This window comes from Haliotis rufescens, unplaced genomic scaffold (assembly GCF_023055435.1).
Source record: "Haliotis rufescens isolate VD_foot unplaced genomic scaffold, xgHalRufe1.0.p SCAF_1, whole genome shotgun sequence".
In the NCBI taxonomy this organism is placed as follows: domain Eukaryota; kingdom Metazoa; phylum Mollusca; class Gastropoda; order Lepetellida; family Haliotidae; genus Haliotis; species Haliotis rufescens.
This window is the reverse complement of record NW_025963779.1, coordinates 71,246,048-71,266,949: the sequence shown is the minus strand read 5'-3', so window position 1 is coordinate 71,266,949 and position 20,902 is coordinate 71,246,048. Positions and strand designations below refer to the sequence as shown.

Genomic DNA, 20,902 nt, shown 5'->3' with positions numbered 1-20,902 from the left:
AAAGGATATGGTAACTCCCATACCTTAACACAGACTTATGCCCAGGGCACTTACAGTGACTACAGTGTTTCTAAATCTGAACGGGAGACACACACAGAGTGTACATCACAGACAGACCCTCCTGCTGACATGTCGTTCTACACTGATTGTCTACATCCCTGTGTAGACCTGATTTCTCACACATGCACTGAGCCTCATGCAGTACAGCCCCTAGACCCTTCATCTACACACATGCTCCAACACTGCTCTACAGTACTGTGACCCAGCTCACAGCAATCTGAAGTTGGGATCCAAATAATGAAACTTGATCCTTTTTTAAATTATCGAAAACAATACTCTAAATGAAGAAACACCATAAGTAAAATGTCAGCTGAGAACATTTACACCCTACCCCATCTATCATGTCATATTTCAATGAAGAAACACTGCCATCAGCAAGAATATGGTCTTACAATCTCAGTATGAATTTGACTTGCCACCGTTACAAAAAACAAACAAACAAAAACTACCTCCTATATGTCTTTACGGCAAGATATATTTTGCAATACTCATAAAATCCTGTCATGTCCACAAATCGATGATTACGACAAATTGATAGTGATAACGTATAAGCATACAGATTCAGATTCCTGTCGCTCGCTCACTCACTCACTCACTCACTCTCACACACAGTGATAGAATCATGTACCTAAAAACGAGAATATGAATAAAATATGTAAAAAGTATATTTTCGCAGTGTATTTTCGTTAAACGTTACTTGTATTGAAAAGATATCTAAAACATAAAACATAAAGAAACAACACACACAAAAACGTGTGATTTGTACCAGTGCTCACAAAACTGCTGAGAATTCAAGAATTCCAACCAACACAGAACAATTCAGAACTAGAGCATAATTTCATATCAGTCGGACAATATCTGCTAAAGAACTTAAACAAGGCTGTAGAGGCAAATAAGTGAGGCAGGGCCCTGTTGTATATATGCATGGTCTCCTTCATCTAACACTAAGATAACACCTTCATGAAGGAGGCTGATACGCATACGTATTGTAGACTAGAGGATAACTTCACCAAAAGCTGGGTGGTGCAATATTATGATATATTGTGCCACCTGCATGGTCATGTAATGATATACTGTCTATAACTGCTGGGTAATATAGATATAATGAGGTTCAAGGTGGAGTGAGTGTGGTTTTATGCTCCTTTCAGCAATATTCCTCAGTGAATGTGGGTAACTGAGCCAGGTAATCCATATGATGAGGAAAACACCCTATCCAAAAGACCATCCCCAACTAATGTAAGAAAAACAGACAAGATAGGAATCAATTGCAGCAAGTCATGGAAATAAAGGACAGCAGACAGTAGAATATATCCACTCAGTAAATACAAAAACAAACAACCGTATCTACTCAGAACCATAACAGTTCTAGATACAGACGGACACATCAGGACAACCATATCTACTCAGTAGAACAAAAACAGTTCTAGATACAGACGGACACATCACAACAATCATATCCACTCAGTAGAACTGAAACAGTTCTAGATATAGACATACACATCACAACAATCATATCAACTCAGTAGAACAAAAACAATTCTATATAAGACGGACACATCACAGCAACCATATCGACTCAGTAGAACTAAAACAGTTCTAGATACAGACGGACACATCACAGCAACCATATCTACTCAGTTTAACAAAAACAGTTCTAGATACAGACGGACACATCACAACAATCATATCCACTCAGTAGAACAAAAACAGTTCTACATATAAACAAATACATCACAACAACCATATTCACTCAGTAGAACTAAAATAGTTCTAGATACAGACAAACACATCACAGCAACCATATCTACTCAGTAGAACTAAAACAGTTCTAGATACAGACGGACACATCACAGCAACCATATCTACTCAGTTTAACAAAAACAGTTCTAGATACAGACGGACACATCACAACAATCATATCCACTCAGTAGAACAAAAACAGTTCTACATATAAACAAATACATCACAACAACCATATTCACTCAGTAGAACTAAAATAGTTCTAGATACAGACAAACACATCACAGCAACCATATCTACTCAGTAGAACTAAAACAGTTCTAGATACAGACGGACACAACACAGCAACCATATCCACTCTGTCGAACTAAAACAGTTCTAGATACAGACAAACACATCACAGCAACCATATCTACTCAGTAGAACTAAAACAGTTCTAGTTACAGATGGACACATCACAACAACCATATCTACTCAGTAGAACTAAAACAGTTCTATATATAAACGAACACATCACAATTGCCATATCCACTCTGCTGAACCAAAACAGTTCTAGATACAGACAAACACAACACAACAACCATATTTGAACGGTTGTATGTTGGGAGGGTGACTAGCATGCAGGTAGAGTGTTAGTGAGTACTTACCATGGAACCGGAACACTTCTGGCAGCCACAAAAGAAAGGGTTAGTATACAGGTAAGTGGAGGGCAGATGTTGGTATCAACTCATCACACAGTGTGTGGCCACAAGACCTAGCAGGGACTGACAACATTCAACACCCATCTATTCAACCTGTACATATACACAGGCTGAAGTATCTAGCTCATCCACATGATGCACACAGAACATGTCTCTAGTTCCTGCCTGCTTTAGAGGGAAGCTCTGAACTGTCATGCAACAACGAGATGACACAGGAGTCATGCAACCACAGCAACACAGTCTATTGGTGTAGGAAGTGATCAACTGTAGGCTATCTTGAAACAACCACAGTATCTGAGGTATAGAAAGTTGGCCACAAAATCCAAACAAAGTACCCAATACATGACAAAATATATTTCCTTTCAGACCATCTTGTGATAATCTTACAGCAATAGAAACTAACAGCTTTAGTTCAATGGTCCTTTTAATGATAACATAAAACAAAACCCTTAAAAAGGGCGAATTTCTACTAGTCCTTATGATACCTTAACTGTTGGCCAGTTTGGCAAGGACTTTAGGACTAGTGCCAATTTCTAACACTGTCTTAGTGAATCAATTACAGCTCTCATGATCATCACACAAGCATGAGCTTCCTGTTTTGAACACCACACAGGAAACAGAAGGGTCATCAGTGAGAGATGTTACTGCAATGGCTTGACCAGCAGCTCAAACTGCTGGCCAGGGACTTTCTTTAAGGAGTGTGTACACAATATACAGGCTGTGACGTGCGACTACATGTATGTTAATACTTCATGGTAAGGTATGGGAAAACAGATGTTAAGGAACAGAGGACGGTTCATTCTCAGCTGGGACAGCACACGATGCTGGATCACAACCAGGTCGAGGCTAGCACACGTTATATTTTATAGGCAATCAGAGCATCGTTTGTGCATCTTACTCTTCAGTTACAAAATCACTAGGATTAAAAACCATCATGAGAATTGCAAATTTGCATTTTTACAAACTTGAATTCACTTTCCTTTTAGATCATGCCTCACACTGAAAGCTTCTTCTTACAAGATGCTTCAAGAACAGACCGACAAAAAGTGGTGAAGAGTATAAATGGAGCAATGCAGGTCAAGGTCATGCCTTGTTAATACAGGTCAAGGTCATGCCTAGGTCAGTAAGGGACAAGGTCATGCCTAGTTCACTTACCTGACTTGACCTTGTTGTTATTGTGGCGATATTTACTAGGCATAGTGATATACTCTACAATAAACAGAGAGTAAGTATGTTTTTGTGCCTTACAAAACAGGGAGAGCAATTTAACATGTATATAAACCAACAACAGTAGGGAGATGAGGTGATAGTAACTACAGTGTAAAATATGTACATATACCATCTACAGTAGGTAATACAAGGTGATGTAACATATGTATATATATCAACGCCTGTGGGGAACAAGAGGTTATATCTAAAACACCATAACAACATGATATCTATAGCTATATTGGACAACACAAAGGGTGATGGACAAAGGATTGTTGCACAACAGTTAGAAGCGAAAGAATGATAAATCCTGTATCAAATATTACAAGAGAACACAAGTTGTTGATTTCCTGGACAAGCCATTCTTTCAGACATGACAGCTTTGTCTTTCTGCCTGATATGCAGATATCTCTGCATTGAACTACACATGATTCACAGTTGTTACTTTCTGAAACAACTTCTCAAGCCAAATGCTGGCTATATGATTGAGTGAATGAATACGGCTTTAAGCTAACTTTAGCAGTATCCGAGCAATATCCCATTGAAAGACAATAAATAATTTGGGTGAAAAAGCCCAAAGTGAAGTAGGTAGTAGTCATTTACCATGTTAGTGAAAACCAGCAGCACAAACATGATGCTGACAGACAGGTTCATAATTTATTCTAATTTATAATATTATTCAAAGTCAAACAGCAGATCCTGGCACAGCCAAGAGACACAACTTGTTGCACCTTCAACCGATGGGCCACCAATTAACATATGTGCAACAAACGATATTTTGTGAATTCTGTTCATGTTTTCCCTACTCCATGACAACCCAGTGAATGCAGTCAGTGTTACTCTGTTCATTTCCATATGTCATGGTTGGTGGAAATGGGCCCAACAATAGCAGGGGCTGTCACACCTAACACAGGTGGAGGCGTTATATACTGTTTCCAATAACATTACTGACAGCATATACAAGACTCACTCTTTGGTTTGTTGACAGCCGGAGGTGGCGGAGGAGGCAGCTTGCCACTGTCCGAATCCAACCGGTCTCGAGATGAGTGGCCATCTTTGCTCCCAAACATCCCCGGGTCAGGTAGGACAATCAGACTAGGTGGCCTTGACCTTGGTTTCTGCTTGTCCGGTGTTCCCTGAAAGAGAACAGGGAAACAATGTGGTACTTATTTCTATTAGAAACCATTGTCAACACAAATCTTTGTTTAAATGTCGCTATATTCAGCGCTGTTTGGTGTCAGATGCATTACAAGTGAAACAACCCATATATGTCCCAGGGTTAAACAAACCATTTGAAATATGTCACAGCAAAAGCCCTGAATGCCTCATCTCATAAATCAGTGAGTCAACAATATTCCAACTATATCATAGTGGCTTGTCATAGTCTAACAGTGGAAGACAGCACTAGCCACATTCCATGCTGTCAGGGCACAATGATACACAACCAGGGCCATGTTCCACAAAAGCAATTGTAGCACTAAGTCTTTCTAAGTCTACGATAAAGTTTAAGAGTTACAATCACCTAAGCACCACAATTGCTTTGTGGAGCGGGGCCCAGGTCACACACAGTGACCACTAATACCACCTATTTGGCTCTTGAAGGGCAGCTATTTTGCTCACATGAATCAATTCGTCCTGACAGTTATATTACTATTAGGTGTTCAGGTCCACAAAGATCTATGGAACAAACCAATGGTTAACATTCTAAAAAAGAGAATCAATTTTATCGAAATTGTAAGTATGTTTACCTTTTAACTCTGCACTCAGCAATATTCCAGCTATAAGGGGAACAGACAATCCAGTGATTGATATTATCACAAAGTCTGACAGTCCAAACCATTCAGTCACCTCTTGTGACATGCAAGGTTTCTAGAGACTGATTTTGACCCGGAATCCCCATGGTGCCAAGCAGGCAAGGTCACATTATATACTGGTACACAAAGAGTTTGTAGTTTGAAATGTGTCTGGTAGAACCAATAAATTATAAATATAAAAATAATTTAGGCACAACAAAAATCACAACACCACCATTCATCTTGTTGCGCAGATGAAAATAAGATGACTACATGCTGCGGTGACAGCTGACAGAGGGCGTGCTGCAGCCACCGGCACTGATGGACAGGCATCCACCTTGCTGACAGTCTTTACCAGTGCAGGAATAACACATTCATTTCTCATAAAAAGTAAAGTTTGTGTGTGCTGATATAAACACATGCAGATCCAGTCAGGGTCAAGTGATACTGCTGTGAAGATGGGAGGAGGGAAGGGGAGCAGGTTGATTCAGAGTTGGAGGGAGGATGGAAGTGGGAGGGTTGATGGGGACTGGGAAGATGGGTGGGGAGGGTCGAAGCGTGGGTGGGGACCGTGGGAGGGTGGATGGGAGTGATAGGGTGGTTTGGGTGGATGAACAGGGATCAGGAGGGAGAGAGGGAGGTGGGGAGAGGGTCAGAAGATGGACCAAGAGAGTTGGAGGGTGGATGGACCAGAAGGGTGGGTGGGGAGTGGTAGGATGGACCAGGAGGTTGGGTGGGGAGTAGGAGAGTGGGTGGGTAGTTGTAGGATGGATGGACCAGGAGGGAGGATGGATGGACCAGGAGGGTGGGTGGGGAGTGGTAGGATGTACCAGGAGGTTGGGTGGGGAGTAGGAGAGTGGGTGGGGAGTTGTAGGATGGATGGACCAGGAGGGAGGATGGATGGACCAGGAGGGTGGGTGGGGAGTGGTAGGATGGACCAGGAGGTTGGGTGGGGAGTGGGAGGGTGGGTGGGGAGTTGTAGAATGGATGGACCAGGAGGGAGGGTGGATGGACCAGGAGGGTGGGTGGGGAGTGGTAGGATGGACCAGGAGGGTGGGTGGGGAGTTGTATAATGGATGGACCAGGAGGGAGGGTGGATGGACCAGGAGGGAGGTTGGATGGACCAGGAGGTTGGGTGGGGAGTGGTAGGATGGACCAGGAGGTTGGGTGGGGAGTGGGAGGGTGGGTGGGGAGTTGTAGTATGGATGGACCAGGAGGGAGGGTGGATGGACCAGGAGGGTGGGTGGGGAGTGGTAGGATGGACCAGGAGGTTGGGTGGGGAGTGGGAGGGTGGGTGGGGAGTTGTAGAATGGATGGACCAGGAGGGAGGGTGGATGGACCAGGAGGGTGGGTGGATGGACCAGGAGGGTGGGTGGGGAGTGGGTGGGGAGTGGTAGGATGGATGGAGCAGGAGGGTGGGTGGATGGACCAGGAGGGTGGGTGGGGAGTGGGTGGGGAGTGGTAGGATGGATGGACCAGGAGGGAGGGTGGATGGACCAGGAGGGTGGGTGGGGAGTGGGTGGGGAGTGGTAGGATGGATGGACCAGGAGGGTGGGTGGATGGACCAGGAGGGTGGGTGGGGAGTGGTAGGATGGATGGACCAGGAGGGAGGGTGGGGAGTGGTATAATGGATGGACCAGGAGGGAGGATGGATGGACCAGGAGGGTGGGTGGGGAGTGGGTGGGGAGTGGTAGGATGGATGGACCAGGAGGGAGGGTGGATGGACCAGGAGGGTGGGTGGGGAGTGGGTGGGGAGTGGTAGGATGGATGGACCAGGAGGGTGGGTGGATGGACCAGGAGGGTGGGTGGGGAGTGGTAGGATGGATGGACCAGGAGGGAGGGTGGGGAGTGGTATAATGGATGGACCAGGAGGGAGGATGGATGGAACAGGAGGGTGGGTGGATGGACCAGGAGTGAGGGTGGATGGACCAGGAGGGTGGGTGGGGAGTGGTAGGATGGATGGACCAGGAGGGAGGGTAGGCAGTGGTATAATGGATGGACCAGGAGGGAGGATGGATGGACCAGGAGGGTGGGTGGGGAGTGGTAGGATGGATGGACCAGGAGGGAGGGTGGGGAGTGGTATAATGGATGGACCAGGAGGGAGGATGGATGGACCAGGAGGGTGGGTGGGGAGTGGGTGGGGAGTGGTAGGATGGATGGACCAGGAGGGAGGGTGGATGGACCAGGAGGGTGGGTGGGGAGTGGGTGGGGAGTGGTAGGATGGATGGACCAGGAGGGTGGGTGGATGGACCAGGAGGGTGGGTCGGGAGTGGTAGGATGGATGGACCAGGAGGGAGGGTAGGCAGTGGTATAATGGATGGACCAGGAGGGAGGATGGATGGACCAGGAGGGTGGGTGGATGGACCAGGAGGGTGGGTGGGGAGTGGGTGGGGAGTGGTAGGATGGATGGACCAGGAGGGTGGGTGGGGAGTGGTATAATGGATGGACCAGGAGGGAGGATGGATGGACCAGGAGGGATGGTGGAGAGTTTTAGGGTGGATGGACTGGTGAGCGGGTGGACCAAGGCGTGGAGTGGGATGGTTGATGGCGAGTGAGAGGGGTTGATTACCTGGGTAGTTTGAGGATGGGAAGTAAAAGTTCCAGTTACAGACACAGTGAACTGACTGCACCTCTCTCAGTCGCTGGCAGCTGTATCAGACACAACAGGGACATTCTTCCCCGTGTCTTGCCCTCTTCAAGAATTTCACAAAAAGGTGTGTGCATACTTGCATTACAGATACTGCAGATTATTTCTATGTGCACTGATTGACATATCAAAGAAGAAAGATGCATGCAAAAATGGTCCTGCAATGAACACAACTTGGAACAACAACATCCCAATAACAAACAGAACAAAACGCAAGACTTAGTCTGTAAGCATCCCAAACTTCACCGAGAAAACATTCCACAATCTCCAACAATTTCAACACAAAACAGTAAAAGAGCTTCCCATTCATCTTACCAGAATATAATGAGAATTACTCTGTATTGAGCTTTTCTGAAATGTCAAGTTAATTGTTGATGGAAGCTTCTTAATAATTCAATCACAATTCATTTTATATTCACTCAAACTTCCAGAATGTCAATTTGTATCAGATCATAGTCTAAGAGTAGACAAATGTCAAATGCTTTTGCATTCAAAGTTTCAGAGGATGAAAATATCAAATTTTCAAATATCAATTATTTTATTTAGCTTCTAGACTACAAAACTGCCAAATATCAATGAGACTGTACACATGCTACAGTGAATGTAACACATCTGGCAACTTGAAAATGTCTAAAATATTCAGGACATCAATCAGATTACCAGTAACCTGGAGCACATTTTAACTTGTCTTCATTTCTGACCACACACTGGGCAGATTTCCTGATCTGTTTCTCAGTTAATCAATTCCAGTTGCTGCGACATTCACAATGAAGCTGTCCCAGAGTTTTAAAACCTTACCCACTGCACAGAGAGTATCTTTATGTAGATGTGCATGGCATGTACCAAACAAGCGACCAATATTTGGCAATGTCACAATCTCATTAAAATCAGATCATAGATCTCATACCGCTAAACAAAGATCTGAAGACATCCCATTAGGGGTCACGTCAGAACGACCTTTCATCCGACCAATCAGTGCGTCGCTTACCAGATTATGAAAGTGACAGTCGGAATGTGATTTCTTAACATGCAATCTCGAAGTCTTTAACATGGGGGTATTTCGAACGTAGTTACAGGTTTAACGACTGAATCCTTACAATCTAGACCATCTATTAGCCATTCTAGAATGTTTTTTTGTTCAGGTTTCAAATTTGTAATCGAGAATTTGTCAAAATATGTTTCGAAGCGTAGTCGCCAATTTAAAATTTGTGCCGTAAAGCATGAGAAAGCTGCCTTCTGATTGGTCATTCCATTGGTCGGTCAAAGTTCTCGCCAGGTCGGTCTGACGTGACCCGTAATGGGATGTCCTCAGATCTTTGTTTAGCGGTAGCGAGAACTAAGACCTGGTTTTAATGAGATTGGCAATATCAAAGTCTAAATGAGGAGAAGGAACATGAGCCAATCTTAATTGTGTTTACCTTCATAATATTTCATCTATCAGTTTAAGAACTGAGCCTCAACAAAACAAGACTTTCTTTGCAGATGAAACAGTTTGTGAGTGTTGGAACCAATGACTTCATTATCAAACATTATCAAACAGATTTAATCAGTCACATATTAACACAGACACAAAACGATTATTTTTATTAAATAATCACTAAAATTCCATAATTTTCCTCTGAGAAAATATTATTTTAATCGTTATGTACAAATGAAAAGAATCAGAATTTATGAATATTTGGAACATGGTAAGAGTAAATGATCTTATTTCCCTTATAATGTTTGGATAAAGGAAGACATTGCTGTAAGCCTGTGACTAGCCAGGTGAATCTCTGACAGCTACTTACGTCTAAGTCATCATCGCTGTAGTCCCCGTAGTCGTACAGGCGCTCCTCCTGCAAGGACACACAGGCTGTCAATAGTGTGTCAATCTAACGTGTGTATCTAACGTGTGTATCAAATAACCATATCATGATGTGCAAGCTTTGATTTGATTTGTTGCACTCAGCAATATTCCAGCTATATGATGGCAGTCTGTAAATAATCGAGTCTGAAACAGACAATCCAGTGATTGATATCATGAGCATCGATTGGGATACGATGACATGCACATGCATTAAGCAAGTCAACGAGCCTGACCACCCGATCCTGTTAGTCGTCTCTTACGACAAGCATAGGAGTCTTTTACGGCAAGAATGGGTTGCTGCAAGTTTTGAGACCACAAAGTGTATTTGAGTAATATCACTTAATATCTGCCTTCGTGAGGGAGTGAGTAGGTTTTTTTGCCATTTTGAGCAATATTAAATTGAGCATATGAAATTATCGCGAACAAGTGAGTATTGTTTTACTCCACTGTTAGCAATATTCCAGCAATATCACGGCGATGGACACCACAAATGGGCTTCACACATTGTATCCATGTCATGTGTCAAACCCAGGCCTTCGTTGTGATGAAAGCAATCTTAGCACTACGACCATCGTAAGTCAAATTTAAAGTTGCGATTATCTCAGCGCTAAGATCATTTCAAGGAAAAGGGCCCTGTCAGCCACTGTAAGCAGCAGGTATAAAACCTCATCCACAAAGTGATCTAACATGGCTATTGTAAGTCAAACTTAAAGCATGAGAGTTACGATCATCTTAGCGCTAAGATCACTTTGTGGAACAGGGCCCAGTCAGCCAATGAAACCACCAGGTATATCCCCTCATCCACAAAATGATCATAGCATGGCTATCGTTTAGTCAAATAGCATGAGCATTACGATCATGTTAGCACTAAGATCATTTAGAGGAACAGGGCCCTGTCAACCGCTTTAACCAACAGGTTTACCACCTCATGACAATCTAGGGTAACTAGGGCCTCTTCTTCCCCGGAATCCCAACAGAGAGTATACATGAATAGGGTTGTATGGATTCACTGCTGAAGTATTGTACTTAATATTGCCTAGTGCCCTGCATGATCAGTAGTGTTGCAGTCCAAACCTGTGTATTCAGTACATTGAGTAACTGGGGTAAGTAACGATAAGATCACTTTGTAGAACAGGATGAGAAGTTATCTTATGTGTAGTTCAGATGAACTGATTTTTTTTCTGGTGTAATTGTTGACAAACAGCAGGAATATTGTTTTGCCTCACATTCATAAGGTCCCAGTCCACATTGACATAAAGAAATTGGTCCTTTTTCGCTGTCAGGGCTGACTTCAACTGCAAAAGAAGACTCACAATTATCCACCACAATTAAAGATAATCTGTATTTGTCAAAAGAAATTACAATCCTGATAAGAAATTACATCATTTGAAGATTTTATTGAAATTAAACATGTATCCAAAACACTTTAATACTGCATCAACAAGGACTCCATGTACATATCAGAAGCACATCTGGATATTCTCAAACAGTTTGCAGTGTTGTACAGACAAGCCTCCTCCTACCAGTTCAGCACAGTGGTGGTTGTTGTGTTCCTTAGCTAAGTCCATCGCTGTTTTGCCAGATTTGTTCTCAATGTTGGCGAGGTCAGGTCGAGTCCTAAGCAGAAGCTTGAGACATTCTGTTCGGTCAAGTTCAGCACAGAGATGCAGAGCTGTGTTTCCCCCACGTGTCCGCTTCTCCAGAGAGCCTCTGTCAAACAAGGAATAGCCAATATTAACAGTTATTCTCAAACCAGAGAGCCTCTGTCAAACAAGGAACAGCCATATATAGTTATTCTCAAACCAGAGAGCCTCTGTCAAACAAGGAACAGCCATATTTACAGTTATTCTCAAATCAGAGAGCCTGTCAAACAAGGAAAAGCCCAAGCTCCTTCCCAGCGCGTGACACCTTCATTACACTCTCGGTAACATTGCTGCCACCAGTGTGAGCGCGGCCATTTCAAGAATCTTGAAATTTGCCCTCTAACCCCAAATGTAGTAACGTTTATACTTTTGTTTATGTCTTTGGGAATGCCATCATATTTCATTTTGAAAAGGCTTACGACTGACCATGTTTTCCAGATGAATTTACTTTGTTATTTTAATAATCAGATTGGTTCGAGATTGCAGACTAATGGAAAATCAACCAACTTTTCCCTTACATTCTTACTATATCAATAACACGATAGTTTTAATGAAACAGAAATTCAAATTGACAAAGAAAGAAAGTAATTTAGCAGCGATAAGTGTATTCGGCATCACGACAGTCGTCACTTGTTTGTAAACATAACGGTCATTCAGTTTGCAAGTTCAAATCCAAGCATGGTTGGGGCCACCTATCACAGCGGGGAGTTTTGACTTGTGGCAGCAATAGTATAGAGAGCTCCGCGAACGGGCAATCGCTGTGAGGAGCTTGGGAATAGCCAACATTTACCGTTACTCTCAAACCAGAAAGGTTCTGTGGGGGAGAAACAAGGGGGATGCGGAGCAAAAAGAACAAGAGGGTTCAAATTGTAAGAGAGTCTGGGGTTCCTACATCTTACATTGCACTGTTCTGTATGATGAAGTCTACAATGGGCAGGGTCTGGGCTAAGGGAGTTTCTCTGTATACAGACCCAGTACCCACTCACTTACATTGCAGTGTTCTGTATGATGAAGTCTACAATGGGCAGGGTCTGGGCTAAGGGGGGTTCCCTGTATACAGACCCAGTACCCTCACACTTACATTGCACTGTTCTGTATGATGAAGTCTACAATGGGCAGGGTCTGGACAAAGGGGGTTTCTCTGTATACAGACCCAGTACCCACACACTTACATTGCACTGTTCTGTATGATGAAGTCTACAATGGGCAGGATCTGGGCTAAGGGAGTTTCTCTGTATACAGACCCAGTACCCTCACACTTACATTGCACTGTTCTGTATGATGAAGTCTACAATGGGCAGGGTCTGGGCTAAGGGGGTTTCCCTGTAGGTTATACAGACCCAGTACCCACACACTTACATTGCACTGTTCTGTATGATGAAGTCTACAATTGGCAGGGTCTGGGCTAAGGGAGTTTCTCTGGATACAGACCCAGTACCCACTCACTTACATTGCAGTGTTCTGTATGATGAAGTCTACAATGGGCAGGGTCTGGGCTAAGGGGGTTTCTCTGGATACAGACCCAGTACCCACACACTTACATTGCACTGTTCTGTATGATGAAGTCTACAATGGGCAGGGAAGATCCATCTTCTTCAATTATTGCCAGATGTAGTGCTGTCTCATCATTCTCCTGGAACACAAACAAGGCTGTCACGCACAACTCACTAGAACTGAACTGCGCTTTACACAACAGTTACTTTCACCACAACCAAGAACACATGGAGTGCAAACCACACAAAACAAGGCTTGGTAGTGTAAGAAGCTGACTAGCCTTCAGCAGCCATATTTTACTCACCCTGTGACAAATGTATGAACAGGGGACTGAAACACCAAGGGGGTGTTTGACCGTAGAAACCAATCTTAAGTATACACATAAATTGATCTTATTAACACCTCCCACGAATGTTCAGTCTAACCTCCAACCTAGGTTCAGTTTGACCTGTGACCTGTTCTGTCTAGCCTCTGTGTTGTGTTCAGTCTAAACCTCTGACCTATATTTCTGTCTAACCTCTGACCTATGTTCAGTCTAACCTCTGACCTATATTTCTGTCTAACCTCTGACCTATGTTCAGTCTAACCTCTGACCTATGTTTCTGTCTAACCTCTGACCCATCCTCTGATCTATATTCTGTCTAACCTTTGATCTGTGAGTAGTTTTACCTCTGACCTATGTTCAGTCCAACCACTGACCTTTGTTCGGTCTAGCTTCAGACCAAAGTTCACTTTAATCTCCAGTATGCAATTATTATGTAAGGCAAATCAAATTAATGATAACACGTCAGGTTTTGTCTTGATAACATATTTTTATACAAACTGAAATTACAATACGGCACTGCCTCAACTTAACCTATTAACTGCTGATTGATAGTGTTAGTATGGATTGAGATATGGGATGCTTTGTCTCTACATAAATGAAGCAAGAATGTATCCCAGAGAGGGAGATATGCCTGATTGCTTCTTGCACTATTCAGTGGAACCCTCGATCCTCGTAATCATGCCCACAGATGACACAGCAGTACAGTTGTATCTTGACACTCATCACTCCAAGGCAATAACAGCTTGGTGGCTATCCTGTAGTACATGCACTGGACCCCGCTGCACTAAGCGATCGAAACTCCCATACTTTACCATAGACTTACAACAATTGTAGCAATAAGATCACCTCGTGGAACAGGGGCCTGGTCAGTGGGTAAACATTTACCCTCAAACCAAGGTAACCAACATGTAAGGCTAAAAAAATTAATAGTCATGGTTCTCAGGCACCGCCCGCATTATCATAAAGTTCGCTGCACGTTTCGTTTTTATTTCCATTTTGAAACTTTTTTTAAAAAATCCTTTAATATTCCAAGTCCAACGGTAGTCAAATACTGTATTCCAGTATTTCACTCATCAAGGAATACATTTATGTAGGCAGGCCCTTTCCCAGGTTGATTGTACACATTGTTTATTTGTTTACCTACTAGTACGAACAACAACAACAAAAAATTAATCCGCCCTCACGCACTATATTTTCAAAAACCATTGCCTCAAAACGATTTCTTTTATATCTTCAGCCTAAGCATGATAAATGTTTTCTTCATCAACGAATCAATGGGAAACCAACAAGACCAATTGGGTCTTTTTTCACATGAAGACACAAACCATGAATAATAACAAGACACTCACCATGTCAGGGAGGATAGCCATGAGATCGAGGTCTTCAGCATGGACCTGCAACAGGGCCAAAATGTCCTTGGACAAGATGGCTTGTCGCAGGTCCTGCTTGAGGTCGTCCTTGTCTGTACATGTGATTATTGCATATCGATGGTGCTCGTACTTGGCTCGTATGAAGTCGCGTCTATCATCCCTAGGAAGACAAACAAGGTCGTCTACAGTGATGAACATAGAAAATAATCATAATAGGGTAACAATCATTATCAGAAAGTTTCCACCTGAGAATTTGAATCGTATCATCAATCAGGGTCATAATTGATTTTGTTAAACAAATCGCACAATCTATTAGTTCTTGAAATATTTTGTGTATTTTCCATCCTAGTTTTATCAATCTTTGAACTCTTAAAACTTTATAACTTTGTGAAACTGCTTGTCTGGCTGCACATAAATGAATGTTTGCATGTATAGATACATAACAAATAGGTTGAACATAAATATGAAATAGCAACTTCCTTCACAATGCGTACACTAACTATTGGTCATCGAGTCAGTACTGGATAACTGCACAGTTATCAATAATCCCCTGTCCTGAGCCACCAGGGGGCACGGGTGGCCAAGTCTTCTAAAGCGCTGTGCAGAGTTGCATCCCTTGGGCATGCCAGAAACCTATGATTGTGGGTTCGAATACCAGTTCGCCCCGATTATGTTTCTAGGTTTGTCAGCACCATACCCGTGCTCTTGCGTCTCTTTCCACCCAAATTAAGTTGACATGCCGTGATATAACTGTAATACTGTTAAAAATGGCGTTAAACCCAACTCACTCACTCACTCCTGATCCACCACCATCACATCTCTTGATGAAACCATAACTAGTTGTACTCACATATGACTAGAAGGTTTTGGCTTTTGAGTGGGGTCAAGAGTGGCCTCCATAATATCATTGAAGTTGGAGTTTCCTACTACTCTTGCAAGCTGAAACAAAATAAAAATTGTCATACTAAAAATGAAATCAATGAAAAATATCTTTAGCACAGATATCTATCTTAATACCAATCTGATGCCTTACTTTTCTATCTTGGTTTACGGATTCGCAGACATAAAATATAGAAAATTCAGAAACAAATATAATCAGAATGACAAGGTTACCACCTACAGTAAAGATCCAAGGGATTGTCATATAAATATAGCGAAAAGGTCTCACAATTAATGATACTGTATTTTGTTTTATCACCTTTCCAATCCAAAATCAAACTAAAATAATCATAAAAATCATGTCAGAGAATTGTTTTTCAACGGACCAAATTTTTTAATATCAAAATCCGTAAACCCCAAGACAGAAAAAAGTCTGGCCTAACTCAAATTGAGAGTAATAATCTTGTGATGACAATGTCAAATGAACACAAGAGAATGAAGAAGTGGATATATGTCACAGCAATACTACAGCTTTATCATGGCAACTTTACAAGATTCTGGAGCAAACAACCCAGTGGTAAATTGTTGTCTTGCATACACCCATCAGGATCACAACCAACCAGGGACCGTTCCACAAAGCGACTGTCGTAAGCCTATGTTTAAGTATGGGAGTTACGCTCATCTTACCGCTTAGATCGCTCTGTGGAACAGGGCCCAGGTAACACATTGCAACTATCACATCAAAGCGCTATTCAACATTTCAGCATTTAGTTCTGTGGTCCTACACTGCCGCAGACTCTCTACAGTGGAGTAAAGGATTATCATGACCCTACCAATAGCTGAGAGGTGCCCAGCTCATCTATGACGATGCTCTGTGTGCGGGAGATGTGGACGCCCATCTGGCGGTGAATCCCACAACATTCTAGGCAGATCAACACCCCAAGGTTTGTCGACAGCCATTCCGGGTCTGAAAAAGGTGAGTTAATAAGTATGGTTGGGGCCACCAAAGTGAGCTTCCCACATTGTACCTATGTGGGGAATGAAACCAGGTGAACAACTTTTACTGGCAGAGCCACATTCAAGGCCTTTTATCAGTCTTAAGGCCTTTTCAAAGCAGAATAAAAAATATATGGCCTTTTCAAGGCATTATGCCAATATTACAGCCTTTTCATGGCACATATAGAGGATATTATATTTGTCATACTATGTCATACTATGTTTACGACACAAGTGTCTGAATTACAGTAACTACCGGAATTTAGGCACGAGTGATGTAAACATAGTATGACATGAACAGAAACATAATGTTCTATTTATTACCAAAGAAGATTTAGTGTTTACCTATAAGGACAGCAAGTCACAACAGCAATTTGTCGAATGACATCAACAATCTTTAGCTATGATGTCATTTCTAGTGTGACGTCATTCCAAACTTACGTCACAATAAGATTTGAATGACGTAACAATGCCGTCCAGATGACGGAAACAATACACTGTTGTCTCATGACGTGATATGACCCTAGGGCACATATGTTTGACCTCGTAGATAATAATAAAAGTTCTGGCCTTTTCAAGGCCTGACTGCCAAATTGAATCCATTATGAAAACCATGTTTAGCTTGGTACTGCTACCAGTGACCTACCTGGTGCTCCACAATCACAGCAATACTTGTTTCCAGGAAGCCGCTTGACTCGGTCGATAATACTGTTTGTGAGCTCTCGGACATTCTGATTGAGAGACGGGGAGTTGCTACTGTCCTGGAATGCCTTCAGTAAAACCTCTTCCTTCGCATTGTTTAATACTGAAATCCAGCTGAAAGAACATACAGGGGTTGACTCGGGCCCTAAACAATGGACCAAGGTACTATAAAATTGGAGACTGTTTCCATATTTAGAGTAGAGATTAACTCATAATGTCAAATGAACACAAGAGAGTGGAGTAGTGGATATTCAAAATTGTTTGAGAAACAAAATCTTCAGTTTTTCAGGATAATTTCAACATAACAAGATTAGCAAATGCATAAATCTAACTTTGCGTTAAATCTTGGAAGTCAGTGGATTCTTGTCATTAAAGATAAAACTCAAGGTGGTCATTACATCAAAATACAAAATGCAGAAAACCTCAAGAACGCTAGGAACACCCTTAATTTCTTCTACCAATGAAAAAACTTTAAATGCTTCATGAGATAAATGCATCTCGTCATTTTTCAAGAAGACAAAAGGTTTGTACATACGCCTCCATATCTTTCACATCATCTGATTGGAAGTGATATGTGCGGTTATCTGAAACAGCAGCAGAGATTTCAGTACGTCATGCATTTGAAACATCATATCTACACAATGGACTACATGATTATTAAAGTTCACTCACATGTAAAATACACTAAATAGAATTATAGAAACAGCTGTAGAGGGATGCATTTAACAGTTGTTTAACCGGACATCCTGTTCAAACAATAAATGTTAAAGCTCCCTTCCAAATACCAGAATAAGAAAATAAAGGGAGACAATCAGAGTAAATTATGTCCCTTGCACCATAAACAATGTTGCATATCAAAGCCAGTCCATGTAAGCTACTGATTAAACCTTTCCCCAATTTTCTCAAGACAATATCTGTGATACTTGTCAACTGCTCCCAAAGATTCCAACCATCAATATTTTGTCACAGGTTTATTCCAATTATTTTTTAAGTTTGGGTTCTACTCACTGGAAGAGGAGACGAGGTCAAAACACTTCTTTCCAGGGTCGTCATGAACCAGCTGTAAACACACAATCACACAGGTAGTTGTAGTATTCCAACACTCATTCTTCATGATAAACACACTCACTTGAATATGGCTGCTCAGTGACATGTGCACTTGCTCGCCTGTATCTGTGTGAGCCCAGCCTTGTCATATAACCCCAACAAACACATGCTTTGCACGAGAATAATCATGAATTAATATATTTTAATATATTGTAATATATTGCAATACATTGCAGTATTTCAACAAGTTGAATATCTCCTTCATTACCTTGAACTGTTCATGTACAGATACAAAGAACGCAGGCCCAAAGAATATAACAACGTAACGTAGAACGTAATTTAGAAACGAAAGCATGTTACCTATTAACCAAAGGATGACAATGAACGAACAGCAATTCACTGCCATACATACATCAGATAGTTCATGAAAATTGAATCAATCCTTGGAATTATTTTGATAAATTCTAGATGATAATCAATATACACTTTCTGATCTCATCACAGCTTACCTTCACTTGGCAAGTCAGAAGATTCAACTTCACCGGATCTTTGTTTTCCTGAAAATGACAAATCATTCTGTATAATTCTGATGAAACTGATTGTTATGAAGTACAGGTCATGAAATAACCATCATATTAAGGCCATACAATACATAGTTCTACCATAACTCTCCAGGCAAAGCCAGTGACAGAAACAAAGAGCCACGTACCACAATGTCGGCACACGATGACACACAGTCAGCCAAGTCCCTGACCACCTGAACTAATCTTAATTAATCAAGACAGAGTACTTGGGACCTATCCAAAGCCCGTTCCCACACGGCTAGAGACATGCAACCTACAGCATCTGTTTGGGATTGTCTTGGCTTAACACTACACTCAACAATATTCAAGCCAAATCACAGCAGCCTGTAATAATGAAGTCTGGGCCAAATAAACCCGTATTTAATATTATGAAGAAACATCTCAAGCAATCGGAAGATGATGACTTGATCAACAAAGTCACCAAGTCGATCCGATCCACTAGAAGTCTCCGACGACGAGTATAGGTCCCTGGATCCCTGGTTCTTACCCAACGCAGTAGAACAACTCAGTGTTCTAACCCACGGTGGTAGAGCAACTCGGTGTTCTCACCTATGGTAATAGAGCAACTCGGTGTTCTAACCTACAGTGGTACAGCAACTCTCTGCTCTAACCTACAATGGTAGAGCAACTTGGTGTTCTTACCCACGGCGGTAGAGCAACTCGGTGTTCTTACCCATGGCGATAGTGAGTGAGTGAGTGAGTTGGGTTTAACACCACTTTTATATCACGGCGTGTCAGCTTAATATGGGAGGAAAGCCCGAAGTGATGCAGGTCTCAGACGTTTACCACTTCGGTGAAACCCACGCCATGGCGATAGAGCAACTCGGTGTTCTCACCTATGGCAATAGAGCAACTCGGTGTTCTAACCCCAATGGTAGAGCAACTCGGTGTTCTAACCCACCACGGTAGAACAACTCGGTGTTCTAACCCGCGGTGGTAGAGCAACTCGGTGTTCTTACCCACAGCGATAGAGCAACTCGGTGTTCTCACCTATGGCAATAGAGCAACTTGGTGTTCTAACCTACAGTGGTACAGCAACTCTGTGCTCTAACCTACAATGGTAGAGCAACTCGGTGTTCTTACCCATGGCGGTAGAGATACTCAGTGTTCTTACCCATGGCGGTAGAGCAACTCGGTGTTCTTACCCATGGCGGTAGAGCAACTCGGTGTTCTTACCCATGGCGGTAGAGCAACTCGGTGTTCTTACCCATGGCGGTAGAGCAACTCGGTGTTCTTACCCACAGGGATAGAGCAACTCGGTGTTCTCACCTATGGCAATAGAGCAACTCGGTGTTCTAACCTACAGTGTTACAGCAACTCTGTGCTCTAACCTACAATGGTAGAGCAACTCGGTGTTCTTACCCATGGCGGTAGAGCAACTCGGTGTTCTTACCCACGGCGGTAGAGCAACTTGGTGTTCTTACCCATGGCGGTAGAGCAACTCGGTGTTCTTACCCACGGCGGTAGAGCAACTCGGTGTTCTTACCCACGGCGGTAGAGCAACTTGGTGTTCTTACCCATGGCGGTAGAGCAACTCGGTGTTCTAACCCATGGCGGTAGAGCAACTCGGTGTTCTTACCCATGGCGGTAGAGCAACTCGGTGTTCTTACCCACGGCGGTAGAGCAACTCGGTGTTCTTACCCACGGCGGTAGAGCAACTCGGTGTTCTTACCCATGGCGATAGAGCAACTTGGTGTTCTTACCCACAGTGGTAGAGCAACTCGGTGTTCTTACCGAGGGGGTAGAGCAACTCGGTGTTCTTACCCATGGCGGTAGAGCAACTCGGTGTTCTTACCGATGGCAGTAGAGCAACTCAGTGTTCTAACCCATGGTGGTAGAGCAACTTGGTGTTCAACCAACGGTGGT

General features: G+C 42.8%; 1 protein-coding gene across 7 annotated transcripts in view; it reads right to left on the bottom strand.

The window, feature by feature from the left end:
• The window catches only part of LOC124139697 (arf-GAP with SH3 domain, ANK repeat and PH domain-containing protein 2-like), a 95,624-nt gene that overhangs the window by 12,303 nt on the left and 62,419 nt on the right, over positions 1–20,902 (bottom strand). For 3 of the 7 annotated variants that reach the window (XM_046506961.2, XM_046506966.2, XM_046506962.2), the window contains 14 exons: positions 18,962–19,009; positions 18,414–18,465; positions 17,941–17,989; positions 17,350–17,519; positions 16,541–16,674; positions 15,679–15,767; positions 14,808–14,988; positions 13,181–13,272; positions 11,520–11,706; positions 11,223–11,291; positions 9,938–9,985; positions 8,466–8,501; positions 4,681–4,846; positions 3,657–3,710 (listed from right to left, as the gene is read on the bottom strand). In XM_046506961.2, coding sequence (XP_046362917.1) covers positions 3,657–3,710; positions 4,681–4,846; positions 8,466–8,501; positions 9,938–9,985; positions 11,223–11,291; positions 11,520–11,706; positions 13,181–13,272; positions 14,808–14,988; positions 15,679–15,767; positions 16,541–16,674; positions 17,350–17,519; positions 17,941–17,989; positions 18,414–18,465; positions 18,962–19,009 — 1,375 coding nt within the window. Of the gene's footprint in view, positions 1–2,447; positions 2,466–3,656; positions 3,711–4,680; positions 4,847–8,465; positions 8,502–9,937; positions 9,986–11,222; positions 11,292–11,519; positions 11,707–13,180; positions 13,273–14,807; positions 14,989–15,678; positions 15,768–16,540; positions 16,675–17,349; positions 17,520–17,940; positions 17,990–18,413; positions 18,466–18,961; positions 19,010–20,902 lie in introns of all 7 variants that reach the window. The other 4 variants (XM_046506963.2, XM_046506968.2, XM_046506965.2 and 1 more) reach the window with 3 other exon arrangements.